The sequence below is a fragment of the Patagioenas fasciata genome, chromosome 4, assembly GCF_037038585.1.
Source record: "Patagioenas fasciata isolate bPatFas1 chromosome 4, bPatFas1.hap1, whole genome shotgun sequence".
NCBI classification, from domain to species: domain Eukaryota; kingdom Metazoa; phylum Chordata; class Aves; order Columbiformes; family Columbidae; genus Patagioenas; species Patagioenas fasciata.
Genome location: NC_092523.1, coordinates 78,627,045 through 78,642,319, shown reverse-complemented (window position 1 = coordinate 78,642,319; position 15,275 = coordinate 78,627,045). Strand labels below are relative to the sequence as shown.

General features: G+C 41.3%; 1 protein-coding gene across 2 annotated transcripts in view; it reads left to right on the top strand.

Annotated features, from left to right (window-relative positions):
• The first annotated feature begins 442 nt into the window (after positions 1-442).
• Positions 443-15,275, top strand: part of LOC136101340 (melanopsin-like) — a 29,385-nt gene continuing 14,552 nt past the window's right edge. Inside the window, exons 1-4 of one of the 2 annotated variants that reach the window (XM_071808255.1) lie at positions 443-532; positions 11,161-11,303; positions 13,232-13,365; positions 14,892-15,095. In XM_071808255.1, the coding sequence (XP_071664356.1) occupies positions 11,170-11,303; positions 13,232-13,365; positions 14,892-15,095 (472 nt within the window). In that variant the 5' untranslated portion in view covers positions 443-532; positions 11,161-11,169. Of the gene's footprint in view, positions 533-752; positions 839-11,160; positions 11,304-13,231; positions 13,366-14,891; positions 15,096-15,275 lie in introns of those variants that run through there. The other variant, XM_071808254.1, reaches the window with a different exon arrangement.

Here is a 15,275-nt window from a genome sequence, read left to right as displayed (position 1 = left end):
AGAGCATCCCTGCCATCAGGTCCCTTCTCTTTTCATCACATTCCAGCGCCTCTGAAGAGCTCAGCTTGGCAAATGTGACACCAACGAGATGCTATGAGGTAAGAAATTCCTGTGCACCATTCAGCGCTGTTCACTTTATTTTCTGCGGTTACTCCAGCATCTCTGGGATAGGCATCGTGATTGTCAAGTCACAATGAAATTCCACTAACTCCAGGGTGACTTGCTGGCAAGTGACGATGTTTTATACCCTATCTTTGTTCCTTGACAGCCCTGCAAGAAACCCAGCTGTGCGTTTAGGCATGTAGATGCTCATACGTGCAGCAGGGCAGAGCCACCCTGACCCAGCCGTGGGGATGGAGCAGAGACAGCCAGAGCCTTTGATCGACGGGGGGAGCAGTAGGGGGTGTCCGGCTGCTGTTTTCAGGGTGGTTACAGGGAAGGGAGAGCCAGTCGCGCTCCTCGCAGCGAATGCAGAAGAGGCCACGGGTGCGAGGGGAACCCCAAACACCGCCTCCCATCCCGCGGGGAGCAGGTACGGGGGGGCAGGACCGCGGGCACCGGCCGCCTGAGGATGCGCAGCTGCGGGGGTGGTACCCGGGGGGGGTCGCGATGCTCCCGGGCTGGGCAGCCGGCTGGGACACCCTGGGAACGAGCTGCTCCGGGTGTCCATCCTTTTTTTTCACACAGGCTGGGTAAGGGGGTGGGTGGTTTGCCGGGGGCTGGGGCTGCGAGTGGCTTTTTTAAACCCTGGGATTTGAGACGCACCTCAGGATGAGTCGCTGCTCGGCGGTTCCCACACGGAGCGGAGGGAGATGATGCTTTTGGCTGGACCCAAAAAGTACGTGCTTAAAGGAAGGATTCAAAAGTGTGGGCAGGGAGAAGGGAGGGGAGCGTTTCTTTTTTGCTTTCTTTTCCAATTAATGGTTTAAATGAATCACTTCACCTTTAAAAGTGAAAAAAAATCATTGAAGTTGTTTTGACTGTAATTAATTTCGATTTATTTTTTTTGTGCAGCTGATTCGGCTCTCCCAAAAGGGAAACGTATTTTCTTTGTACTGTTTTGTTTAGATTTTTAAGGATCATGGATTTGGAGTTTTGGCTGATGGGAAAACCCTCGCTATGCAAGGGATGATGTAGCAGGTGATTGCTTATGATGGTACTTGTTGCATCATCAAGATCCAGTTGCTTAAACCTTATTGTGGTCTGGTCATTGATACCAGCAAAATTTCAATGAAAAGGGAACCATGAATGAAGTCCTAAAGCAGATTTCAGACTTGTTATCCTTTTGTGAAGCTGATTAATGTAATGTAATGTGACCCAAATGAAGTGCTGTAGGAAGCTTTGTCAGCTGTTAGTATGTTTAGCTGGGATTATTTGAAAACATACATTCAAAAAGAAGCGTTTTCTTGTGCATTACAAATTAGTTATGATGATTTGGGGCAGAAAACTGAGATAGGTCAGCAGACTAAATATGAAGAAATTGTGTAGCCCTGTCGTCCATACCCATCTGTCCCGGTATATACCTGACCTTATGCTATTATAATACTTTGGATAGATTTTAAGATAGAAGATTTCCTACTAAATCTTTGATAATTTACGTGTACTTAATTTCATTAGCCAGCCCAGCCCTGGAATTCAAGCAGGTTTATCAAAAATATTTGATTCTTTTTCTGGTTTGAAGAGTGGAAAATAAAGGGTTGTGACAGTGGCACTGGGAAAAACTCCAGCTTGGGAGGGAAACTTTGGATGTCATCTCATCACAATGGGTCATTGTTTTGCAATAATTCAGAAAGAAAAAAGCTGGGCAGGGTTTCATAAAGTCTTCTTGAGTTTAGTAATAAACAAGTGGCAAGTGAGCAGGAGTTTGAACATGCAACTCATAACTCCAAATCATTAAAATGCACCAAAGCGCATTCTGGCACTGCTAAAGGTCTTCACTTCTAATTGATTTTGACTTTTCAATTTCATCTTATCGTGGTGGCTGTGTGGTTATTTTTGCTCTTAAACTTTCTCTAAAGTTTCCTAGGGAGCCCAAGTTTAGTCTCCTGTCATTATGTCTTCGCTGTATTTTTGATTAGTTCATGCTCTCTATGGCTTTCTCTTGCCATAAACTTAACTGTACAAAAGTTGAGCAAGGGATTTAAAGTTGAAATTTTCTTTTATATTGTTTGACTGCCTTCAGCGGTTGCAAATTATCCCCCCAGGATGTCCCATACTTCCAATGTGCTGAACATGGTCTGCTTAATGCAACAGCCCTTGGCCAAGCAGAGTTTCAACCAGAATTTGTTGCACATACCAGATTGGGCCCAGAATAGAAACGTGAGTCTGTGTATTGTTACAGGTGATCAAATGAGGCTGATAAACTTCTTGAACCACCAGAGCAATGTCATCAGATAAGATGGTATCAATGTGCCCAAGAGTTCCTCAAAGTTATGCAAACCTAACAAGGAAATATGGAGTTGGAAGAATTGCAGCTGCAATACAAGCCAAGCTCTCTAAGCCCTGAAAGGTAGAAAATCTTGGTATACTGGTGCAAGTGAAGTGAAGGAGTTACTCACAATGCAGCTGAGAGGCAACCATCAGGCTGGCTTGCACAAGATGATTGTACTGATCAGCAAATTACTTGCCTTTTTTTTTTTAGAAAGAAAAAACACGTGCTTTTTTATATACCTGATACCTTTTGCTACAATTTCTATAGCAAAACTTGTGCTAATATTCAAATAGTGTAGCTGGCTAAACCTTTAGCATGATAAGGAGTGAATGTGGCTTAGAAACACGCAGTGTTGGCCTCTTGCAGGAGCACATTGCACAGAAGATGAGCGTTTGCAAATGAGGGTTCATGGGGACAGCAAGAGCACCGGGGAGCCCCTGGATTAAAGCTCCTCAACAGGGCATGAGGCAGAAGTCTGGTGGTGTTCTGGGTGATGTTTTAAGACCCTTTGGTAATCCATTTGTGGTAGAATTATTTTGTATTCAGCCGCGATGACTATGCAAGTGTTGTGAAATTACTTTTCAGCTCTGTTATCAGTTCAATGTTTACTGTTCGATCGCAACAAAACTAACAGCAGTGAATTGCTGTTCAAGTTCAGTACAAGTTTGCAATTAACAGTAACTATTTGTCTTCAGTGGACTTTTTGATTGTGAAGAAATCTTACATGAGTTTTTCTTCCCCTCACAGCTATTGTGAGCAGATCATCCCTTCACCTGTTTTTCTGTGAAGAGATGTTCTTTAGTGTGATGCTTTTATGTGGTTGGGTGGACACAAAAAGGCCCAATGTGGGCTTAAATCTACTATGAACATGACTTGAGATACATACAATGCTTTATTAGACTTAATTTTGTCTGTTTTATGAGATTCTCTGGTGCATGTTACTCTGCTGGCTTGTTTATGTGCTTTCTAGAAATAAAGTTTCCAAAGGAGCTAGTTTTTGTCTGAGAGAAGGGGTAGGGTTCTGCAGGAAAAACTTGTGGGGACTCCCTGAGACTTTGGCCTGGCACAGTAAAAACAGATTTGAACCCAGTCAGCCTGTGGGCTTCTCTTTTTGTAAAATGGCATTTCCTCCTCAGCTCAGAAAAATAAGCTGCCTTGTGCTGAGATTTTATTTTCTGGTAGCTTATGGCAGTTCCAAGCTGATGCTGCGAAGGTGATGTAGGACTTAATTCAGACGCAGAGATTATTGTGTGGGTGAGGGAAAGATGATGCTTCCTAACATACAGGTGCTGAAACTTCTGTTAGCTTTCAGAGAGTCTTGAAAAGTGGTCTGCAGAATTAAAACAAGAGACCACATTAGAACAACTACATCGTCCCTATTTTCAGTGTGTCACACGTGGCAGCAGAGAGGGAAGGGAGGATGCTCCTTCATTGTTCTAGCAAAGGTATCTTATTGCTTCTCCGGATCAAAGTAAAGGCACTTGCTTTTGTGTGAAATATTGTTTCTTCCTCCAACATAAGCACTGTCATGAGATAATTAAGGTTTCTGAGAGATACAGAAGTTACTTTTAACATATACATCAATTCCCACCAAATGTGTCAAAGCATGCTCTGTTATTTTAGTATTTTAGAAACCTGGGAGTCTTCTGATTGCTTTAATTGCTCTTTAATTATGTCCATATTGCAGTTCCTTATTAATTTGCCAGTGCTGCTTCAGTCTTCCTCTGAAATAAGTCTTCAGTACTGCAGTAGCTTGCTAGTGGTAAATGGAGTTACCAGTTTGACTTGTTCATTGAACACTGGTCTATTTGCTCCTTTAGCAATGCTAAATCCACAAGGAACTAAGTACTTCACCCTCCAGGTGACTAGAAAAGCAATTATCTCCTTCCTGGATGAGAGTTTGTTTTATTCTCCTCTTGGAGAGTTGAGGAAGGTTGTGCTACTTCCAAATGCTTTCATTCGGCAATAAAGATTTGCCTTTCACTGCACAGATGGGTCATCTTGAGTAAACCTCACCTGAATTTCCTCCTCTTCCCAGTCATCTGTTACCTGTAGTGGCTGAGTGCTTTATTCTACAAAGAGTATTTAGAGTACCCAGTGGGAATCTGTCAGACTACTATGCATAGGTCATTGGACTAAACAATATATTAGTAATCCAGCTAAATTCTCTAAAATTAATCATAAAATACTCCAAATTTTAATGGAAATCAGGCACCTAACAGTGCAGATAAACACCAAGGAGTATTTTCAGCAACACAGGAGAAGAGTCAGTATATTGCCATCAGTGCGATCAATAGGTGTGAAGTGCCTAAAAACCTCTGGAAATCAGTCTGTCCACAGCAGGAGAGACTTATAAATGAAGTGGAGCATTTAACTGCATCCTTCCAATTTGAGAAATATGCCCCCTCTACTGGTTATCTATTGAAGTTAATCTACAGTGTCTGGGTGCAAAATGTGTGTAGGTTCATTTGGCTTTTGTTGTCTGTCCCCAGCTCCTTGTGAAAGTAATAGAAGGTAGGTAGGAAGATTTTCAAATTACTGAGTTGGGGTACCTGTCTTCAAGCGACTGAAATAGCATTTCATTTTACTTACGACTTAAACCCTTTGCCCCTTCCGTGCGTAGAGGAATATTAAACAGAAACAAGCAGATATTAACATGGGAATAATCCCCAGCTTAGAGCGATTAGACATTTCTTTGATCTAAACAGAAAATGAGCACCACAGGGTTTATGCTAATATCACAAATGTGCTGGAAGTTAACAGATTGGGAATGTGCACTTGCTGTATTCCCCACGTTCTTCCCCTAAAAACATCTGCTGCCAGATGTTGTCAGGTGTAAGATACGGGAGCTGGTGGGGGCTCTGATCTGACAGATTTAGCAGCTTTCATATTCCTCAATGTACATGATGGAAATACGCAAACAACACCGAGAAGCTGGGGGATATTTCTTAAATTGCCCCCCACCCTACTGTGCATGACCGAAATTTCTTGTTGCAATATGGAAACGACCCCAGATGGGGAAGATAGTCTCTGGTTTTCAGTTCATTTCTTGCAACAGAAAAACCAGTTTGTTTGTAAATAGGGTGATGTAGTGCGTGAGATGGGTTACTTGGTAAAACTGCCGTTCTTTATGCTCAGCTAGTAATTGAAATGTAGTTAATAGAGGAAGGGTATTTCTACTGTTATCATGGTGCTTCCTTCATCATTCACCACACTTCATCATGGGTGACAGAAGAAAAAAATAGAGCAGAGAATCCAGCAGGAACCAAATGACTACATTGATGAAAAGCATTACCTACATGTGTTTTTTAAAGTATCATTAGAAATACTATATAGGATTAGTATAAGTTATTAACATCTTGCCTTAACTGGTTTATTAGGATGTGTTTTCATCTCGTAATCACCCTTCGAAAAGCTGATGTTCAGCTGATCCTTACAATAATCCTTATAATAAATGCATGTTTCCATAGGATCTATTTAAAATGCAGGGCCCACTTCTCAAAGCAGTTTTCACACACAAATCTTCTGGTATTAGCTGACAGAGTCTCCCCAAGAAGCAGAAGAGTGCAATGAAAAGGCTGATGCATAAAACCAGAGGTGGCTGGTGAAGGATTCATGCTGGGTTATCAACAGTAAGGAAGAATTATTATTATTAATATTTTTTAAAAGAAAATATAAAAGTCTAGCTGTCAGAAGCCAGAGTTCAAGCTCTTTGAAACCTCAGGGTGGGATGTTATATCCGCTGGCAGAGATCAGAACTTCAACATGTGGTGCTGATGTTTGTGGAAAGGCAAAGGAATTTCTTCATGTGCTCGTGTTTAAAGCAGCCTGGGATGGGTAAAATGGACCAGGACAAGCTCCAGGAGCCCAAAGGAAGCAGCTCAGGTGAGGAGTCCACCTGATGGCAAAGGGGTCAGGGCCAATGACTTCAGAGCACTCTCGCCACCGTGTGGCAAATGTAGAATGAAGGGATTATTTGTTTCTTCAGGTGAACTTTTATGTGATTATTGAGAAGCTACAGTTACCAATAAGATGCTCAGAGGGAGAAAAATACCCTATGAAAATATAAAGCAGAATGCATGGGAAGATAACAAATATTTTCTATAGCGTATAAATGATTCCTTCCTGAAGACTGCAAAATTTCTTATACTCAAGGAAATAACTGCTATAATGTTTGGACTACACATGCTTTTAACATGCTCTAAAGCTACAAAATATATCACTTGAGATTCCTACTGCTTTGTTGTTGCTCAGTGCTAACAGTCGTCCATGCCCTCCCGGACAAACAAATATGCACTGAACTGTAATAGTCCAGATAATGTTGATGCAGAATTAGCATTGATTAGCTTTGTTCAGCATGCTACATGCATGGCTCATGTTGTAATTTGGGGTGCATTTGGGTATAATATCTGATAATTCTGGTCAAGGGGACAATATGTTGATTGTATCAGGGGTCATGCTAAGGAACTGTAGAGGAAAAATGTTGTGAAGACCTGGGCAACGCTACCTGCCTCAATTATACAAGTTACACCAATACTGGAACAGAAACACCCTCAGACAACTCTGCTATCGTGCTTTAACACTTTCTGGTCTTGGAAAGAAAGGTTTGATTATAATAAATCACATTTAAGCAGGGAAAAAGATGTGCTAGTTACTTGCCAGTGATTCTGCTCAAGAACAGGGGAGCAATTAACACAGTGTTAAATACAGAACACATGGATTATTATGACCTCTGGATACATAAACACCTGACTTTGCCTATGTTGTTTAGTATCTAACTGGTTTATTCTCATATTGAGAGCCTGATCAGGTTTTGGTGGTGTTCTAGTGGGTCTTTTTTGAGATTTTTCCATCCTCCAACCATGTGCCATTAGGACTGGATTAATCTGTACTTTGTGGTGTTTAATGCAGCACTGCTAACCAGAACAAGTTTTGTTCTGTTTCAATACCAAAGATATTAACAATATTTTCCACAAGTATTCATTTTAAATACATCATATTTAAAAAAAATACCTGACTAGGTCTACCGTAATTGTCACAGAGCAATGGTTTGTTGATTCTAGAGTTCGTGCATACAAGATATTCATTAAGCCACCAATTTTGTTGTTGTTTCAAACCAGATGGTGTTTCATACTGATATTACCTCTTACATGGATGGTCACTGAAGTTACAAGGAACTTAGCAAGTGTTATCTGCTGACTTCTTCAGTTCAATGGACTGCTTTAAAGACATCTGTATACTGGCACACATGGATTGCTCCCAACTCACCACACCTAACTGTTGTTTGCTATTTCGCTTTAAAACTTCCAGTAATAACTGTATAGACTTCAGGTTTTTTGTCCAGTAAAATCAGTCTTCTACTTTGTGAATCCATGTGGTGGGTCAGCACAGGGCGGCTGCCGTGCTGTTAATTCACTCCCTTGTTAGTGCACATTAATCCCCCATGGAAGCAAGCCCTTGCTTAAGCTCTTTTCAACGTAAATCATTTCCACAACATGAGCTTGCATCACTGATCAAAGCCAGAGCATAAGTAAAGCTTTAGATACTCTTACATCCACCTAATGCCAATCATGCCACCATTTCTGAATTCAGTCCATTATTTCCTATGCCTACTCATTGGACAGGACTTTCCCTTGTCCTCCTTTTTTAGCTACAATTTTTTGTCTTCTGCATTGCAATCTTTATTAATCTCACCAGCTGGAAAGCAGAAACAGATGGCTCTAATCATTTGGAGATTGTTTTATCACTAAAAATCAAATTACAAAAACTTTTATAGAATAAGTTGTTTTCCATCTTTGTCTTGGGAGAAATAGACCAAGCTTCTTTTTGTATCTATTTCCTGGTTCCTTTGCCAGCTACTTAAGGGACAGATGTTAGTTGTTTATCCTCTGTTAGGTGACAGCATTTTGATGTTGTACTCACATGGCATGTAAGGGTAAGACCACATCGTCATTTATGTGAGTTGTCCAACATCTCACAGAGTCAAAACACAAGTGATTGTAGCATTAATTTAGGAGGAGCCACACAAAGTGAGTAGAGGACAGGCAAGTACACCAGAAGTTGGTCCTGCTGCAGTTACCAGCATCTTCATGGGCTGCTTCCTGATGTTTGTATTTTTGAGTGAAACCATCAGGTTGTTCTGGACAGTGTCTTTAAAATCTTCATTTAGGAAACGGATGTGTCTGCGGGTCCCGGGAGCACAAACGGAGGGAGGCAAAGCCAGCCCAGGGGAAAACGGACAGGTGAACATGCCTCATGTGAGCCCATGAAAACTCACCACCCATTACACATTCAATATATTGGCTGAATAGAATGCAATGCCTGCCTTTATTATCTCTGTCTGATACAACATCATTAAAGAAAAGGAGCCAGGCTGTGACTTGTACAGAATAGGCTTTTCATTTTATATTACGTTGTGATGATACTGAGTACCTGCAAACACCATTTATCGACATAGACATGCTGAATCCAGCTGTTCATCACCATGGCAGCATGAAACAGCTGGAGCCGGGGCAGCATCTGGCAGCACGGCTTCTGACTTTGTAAGGGTTACAATTGCATCCTCAGGGCTTCCAAATTCTCTCTTAATAACAAGAAAATTAGTAGCATGAAGTATAACTGCTCAGTGTATTCCAGCAGTTGGAGGTGGTGTGAGATGGATACAAAATCCACTCACTGTTTAGTCTAAAAGGTGGGATGCTTCCAATAGTATAAACTGATTTTTTGCTGATTTGTAATAGTTGTGTCTTTTCATTCAGATCTCGAAGTTGTTCTTACCACTATTAACATCGCAGCGAAAGTGTCTGCGGTATTTTCCAAACTCCTTTGAAGGAAAATCCCTTCTCGAAAGCCTGTGTAATCTAAACATCCCTCACTTTAGCTTTTCACTGAGATTGCAGGCTCTGCCTAATCCCCAGCATTTATTACCTTCCAAATTCCACTCTGTAAGCATGAATAGTTTATATTTCATCCAGTATTGCCAGCAAGCTGTAATCCGAGTTTACAAATGCGTCACGTGAGACATTTTTCAGCTTTTGACGCAATCTACCATTCATAACTTAATAAACAAGGCAAAACCATCCAAGTTGGCTTATCTTCAGCAGAGAGATAAGGCAAGACACCTTTGGGTGTGAAATTCACAGCCCATTTCTCAAGTGACTTTCTGCAGAAGCGAGCTCCCATATGATGAAATAAAGCATAATGCATATGACAGGCAAGTACTATTTTGCCTGAATTGCAACATATATACGATACTCCTCTATATAATAACCCTCTATATAGGAGTAAATCCTAATGGATAAACTGGAAAGGAAGAAAAAAAGGATCATTTTCCTTTCTCTCCAGTTTAGTTAGCAATAAGGCAGGGTTTTGATTTAGTACATGCACACCGCTAAGAAGATGAGGTGTGAGTGATGGAGAGGAGTTCATTGCGATTAATTTGCATGGTTATGGTTCCATGGTTCATTTGTGTGCCTGGGCAGCCCTGCTCTGGAAGCACACTACCTCTCACACCTCCTTCAAGGGGTAAATGCTTCACAGGATGACTTTTTTCTTGCTGTTTAACTGCTGGGAACGGCAGCGACGCCTCCCTGGTGCAGCCAGCACCAGCAGATGTTCCTTTCATTTCTTTCTACTTTTATAACGATGTTACCTTTGAAGTGTCACGCTGCTGGTCACCACCGTGTTATGGGCACAGTCTGTCAGACCACTGAGAAAGCTTGAAAGCAGCTCTCTGCTTTGAAGCCATAGCTTGTGTACCATTTACAACACCATTTCAGCCCCAAGAGCTTTGCTGTCACTGATGCTGCTTCAAGACCTGCTGGTTTGCAGATGCTGAGGATGTGCTGTCCGTCTCACCAAGTGCTCCCTGTCACCAAATGCAACCTGCTCGGTGGGATCAGATGATGCCCACAGCTGGAACTGTTGTCCAAAGTGGGAGCTGCAGTGTGTGCATTTCATAGGTGAGCGAGGAATAACAGGAGGCAGAAAGGAGAAGCAGCAGTATGGGAGGTCAGGAGCTAACAATAAAGAAAACGCTGTTCTTGCCATTAGGTGGTGATAAATCTGAGTTTAAAAAGAATGTAGAGTTATTGGGGTTTTATTCATGTGTTGCAGATAAAGGGCAATGAAAGCGTTGTCAAGACTAATGTATTTGTACTTACACAAGCAATGCTATTTTACCTCATTTCACATCTTTTCCATGGGGAATTCCCAGCTTTTGCAGCACTGTAAGTCAGTGGATAGGGAGTTTGGGAAGACCCAGGGGATTTAATGTTTGTAAGGGTGGGATTTGCTATCGCTGCTCCTAATAAAACTGAATTACGATGGGCTATTCCTTGTGGAACTGCAGTTTGTGTTGTCAGCTAGTTCTGTGCCCCAAAGTTGCAGCAGTTACCTGGAGTGAGTTTTGTGCTAGCACATCTTTGGCTTTTTCATGTCATCATTGTAACTTAATGCTCTTCCAGTTTGTTTTCCTCATGTTTTATGTTTGTTTGGTTGGTTGCGTTTTGTTTTTTGTTTAATATAACCCTGTACTGTTAAATAAGGTAATGAAGGCTACTTGAAGGAAACTTGATTACATAAGACATGAAAAGAGCTCCAAGGTGTGCATTTGATTTACATGAACTGTGGAAGTGAGTCCTGCACCTTCCTTCAACGTGCTGAGCATGTGTCCCCACATAAGTGTCCTGAATGGGCTAAGTTGGACTTTTCCTCTGTTTTCCATTCAGGGTTTGAACATGGGCACCCAGCCCCACGCTCTGACCAAGGCAGACATACCTGCCCATGTTCTTTACACCGTAGGAACATGTGTGCTCATTATCGGCTCCATCGGCATCATTGGAAACCTCCTAGTTCTCTATGCATTTTACAGGTACGAAAATTCCTTTTACAATTAAGTTGACTGGCCTTGAGGTTCATGTGTGCCTGTGTGCAGATGTTCTGCCTTTGTTCCCTCTTGCATTAAATCTCCAAGCAAAGACTGATAGCAACAAATGGGGGGAAGGCAACACCTCCCACCCACACACACCTCCACATCATTGCTGACCTCAGTGTAAACTCCTCATGTCTTAAGCAACCAAAGAAAATGAGAAAAAAAATACCTTGTTTTGTAAGTAATTCCATTTGAAAGCTTAAAGAAGAGTTTGATACTTTTAATGATGGGAACCACACTTCCTTGTTGCAGACTTCTGCACTCACCCTGTAGAATTTGCTGAAATACTTGACAAATCCTGATGCTCTTCCCAGCTGCCCAGATGTCCTGGAAGGACCAGGAAAGCGATGCGCTGCATGAAGTGAGCTCATGTCATCAGTGTATTCCCTGCTTCAGGCAGATCACAGGATTTCTGACAGTTTGTGTGTTCTCTTGGCTTCTGACAGTGTAATATCTCATGAAAAAACATAAATAGCTGCCTTCTGTTCTACACTGTGGTGCTGGATTTCCATATCTTTCTTGCTCACTGCTTGCTGTCATCGTGTGATGCAGATGGGGCTTGCACTGCTAGAGACACCAATGGGGTTATGAACCAGGTGTTAGTTTCCTATTCTCAAATGTTAAAGACGAATAAATTAGCTTGGTTATTTTAAACAACTCGCTTTAAACATGAGATAGAGGAGAAATTGTATTCCCTGCAACTGTAGATACCTTTGTGATTTTTAAACACAATGCAAGCTCTTCATTATTCTTGAGATTTGTTTATTTTCGTTGCTGTGATAAGAACATTCAATTGTCCATGCAGGAGTATCTCTGTAGGCAGACAAGCACGTGTGAGGGTGTGAACCCTGCACTCCCCCTCACCCAGTTGTTGCCGGCAGTTGTGAGATCCCGGATTTTGTTAGAATTGCAGACTCATTAAGCTGACTTTCCCAATTTCTTTCTCAATATTTCTTTATCAGCGTGACCAAAGAAATCCATGTCAGCTGCAAATAATGATATTTTAAAGCACATCAGAGAGGCCTCAGTTGTTCAACTTTCTACACTGAAGGAGAAAAGTAACATTTATTTCAAACTATTGAAAAGTACTGCCTGCAAGTTCCAAGAAAAAAGCTATTTATAAAATCCCACTCCCTCCTTGTGTCTCACAGAGTGTTCCAAGTCACTTCTTTTTCTATTATATGTGCCTGACACTGTCCTGGATTCAAACTCTAGGTATCAAAGCTCTTTACTTCACCACACAACCAGTACAGGCTACTAGTACTAGTTCTAGGGGCTACTGGTTCAGTGTTACACCTTCTCACTATACCTGCCAAAAATGCGAGTTTTAAGATGGATTTGGGTGAGCTGAACTCACAAAGTAATTTAACTTTTGTAGTGGGACATAATATCTGATCAGAGCACCAAGGGTCTATTCAACCAAGTAACTCCTAGTAAAAGTGAGAGGTTCTTTATCACATTGGCAGTATCTTCATTCCTCTTAGAGCCAAGGGTGATCTTGAATACCAGCTGAAAAGTTTCCTAGGAGGTTACAACTCCAAATATCCCTAAGAAATCAGACTATGTGAGGTGGTGAGATGTGGGGGAAAAAAACCTGCAAGTGATGTTTGGTTTTTTTGCAGACCGGTTGCTGCTTTCACACTCCTTGTTGTGGTGTTTAATGGTACCTGTTGATCTGCAGCTGAGTGGTTTTGAGCTCTCTATGAGATGTATACGAACTGCAGTAATTGACTTAGGAGTGGCAATTGATTGACCATAGGTAACCACTGATTACAAGCTGGGTAACGTTTGTTTATGGTAGGAAGTTACTAAGTCACTTGATTATTCACTTTATCTATTTAAAACCATGTGTATTTCCTATTTTTAAGCAACAAGAAGCTGAGGACACCCCAAAACTACTTTATAATGAATTTGGCCATGAGTGACTTCTTGATGTCGGCTTCTCAGGCACCCATGTGCTTTGTGAACAGCTTGCATGGAGAGTGGATACTTGGAGATATAGGTACATTTCAACGTCAATTCATATCTCACCAGTTCTACACTGTCTGCAGCCTATTTTGGCCATATCAGTCCTGGCTTGTGCTATGGTGACAGCAGTACAAGACTTTTGGGTGAGAACCCAAGTTCTTGACGTTAGCAGTCAACACGATGGCACATTTTGTGTTATAGCTTTGATTCTTCCCTCTTATTTATTTTGGAAAGAAAGGAGGCAACATAGATATGGAATCATGTTACATTTTAGCTTGTAAGGCCAGATGCTATGGCTGAAGACAGGTAGAAAAATTTTATTAAGTTGTAAATACTTTTTTTCTGTATTAATTTAAGAGGGAGTTAATATTTTTATTTAGAAATGTATGTTGATATCCATTAGCATGTTTCTAGCAATCTCACATTTAATTAGGAAATTTATATAGTGATAATCAGCTGAGGACTCTGCAAATTTAAGCTCCTTTCTTTCCAATGGCTAATAGAAAGAAAAGGTGATGCATGCTCAAATTATAGCTGAAATATGGGCAGGTTCCTCAGCAGGCTTGATGCTCTGCTTGGTACTGCTCACCAAATCATTGGGCAAAAATTTACACCAAGTAGTGGTTGCATATTGGTGGATCATGCACAGAGACAATGTATTATTTATTAGCATGGAAGGGGCTCTTTAGTTGGAGGAGGTTCTTAGTCTTGCTCATCCCCTTAGATAAAATCAGTGTAAACTATCATGCTGCCACAAATAAAGAAGTTTAGTTGGGTTGAGTGGGATTTGGTCCTTAATTGCAGGTTATTTATAAAACCTTGAGAGGAAGTTTGCTCTAAGGTTGAATCCGATATTTCAGCTACCTCCCATTCCTGGTGGGCTTTTGTTTATAACCACATATGGTGATGCAAGATCTCAGAAAATGAAAGATCATTCCACACAGGTTTCTGAACCAAATTAGAGACAGCATAACTACAAATTTTCATCTGCTAGTGCAATGCTTGAATGCAAAGAGGGGAAGGAAAAGAAGTCTGTTTCATGTGAAACCTAAGTCGTTTTTTTTAAAGTACTGCTATTAAATATGAGAGCTGCAGCTATGCTTTACAGCTGGTCTTTCAGCCATCAAATTTAAACCACTTCTGCTTTTTTTCATTTTTAAAACCACATAAACCAAAGTCATTTTTCAGAACTTCCATCTGCCATTAGCAGACAGATGTCTGCTGCAGCCTGGTAAGATCAATATATTGGGCAACAGTCCAGGAAAATGTAACTTTAATTAGATTGGATTTTCTTTGAGGCAGTTTTCCATTGATAAAAGGTTCCCAGTTGAGGCTGTAGTGGAGAGTAGATCCTGTTATATATATGCATTTGTATTTTATTAATATTTGTGTTTCTTCTAATAAAAACTTGAGAATTATTACATTGTCAGGCCAAGAAAATTCTTCTAATGGGAGAGAAGTCCTGAACTGGGAAAACTGGGCAGTTTAACTTGTCTGGCTCTGAGAGAAAACACACGTCTGTTTTAAGAAAATCCCTGACATTGACATTTTCTGCTTCAGGCTGTGACTTGTATGCTTTCTGCGGGGCACTCTTCGGAATAACCTCAATGATGACTTTACTGGCTATTTCTGTGGATCGCTACCTTGTGATCACGATGCCCCTGCGATCCATCCAGTGGACGTCCAAGAAGCGCACGGTGCAGATCATCGCGGCCGTCTGGTTGTACTCGCTGGGCTGGAGCGTGGCTCCGCTCTTGGGGTGGAGTATGTTGTCTGCTCTCTATCTTTCCCTGTGTTCCTTATGTAGGTTGCTTTTGCCTTGCTTAGGATATGAAAAAATGAGCTTTTTGATGAGTTCTCAGCTGGATGCTGAGCCACCACCTGATGGTTTGTTGTTGCACCATCTATCTTTAATTATTGCAGTGCAGATAACTTCCTCCTCCC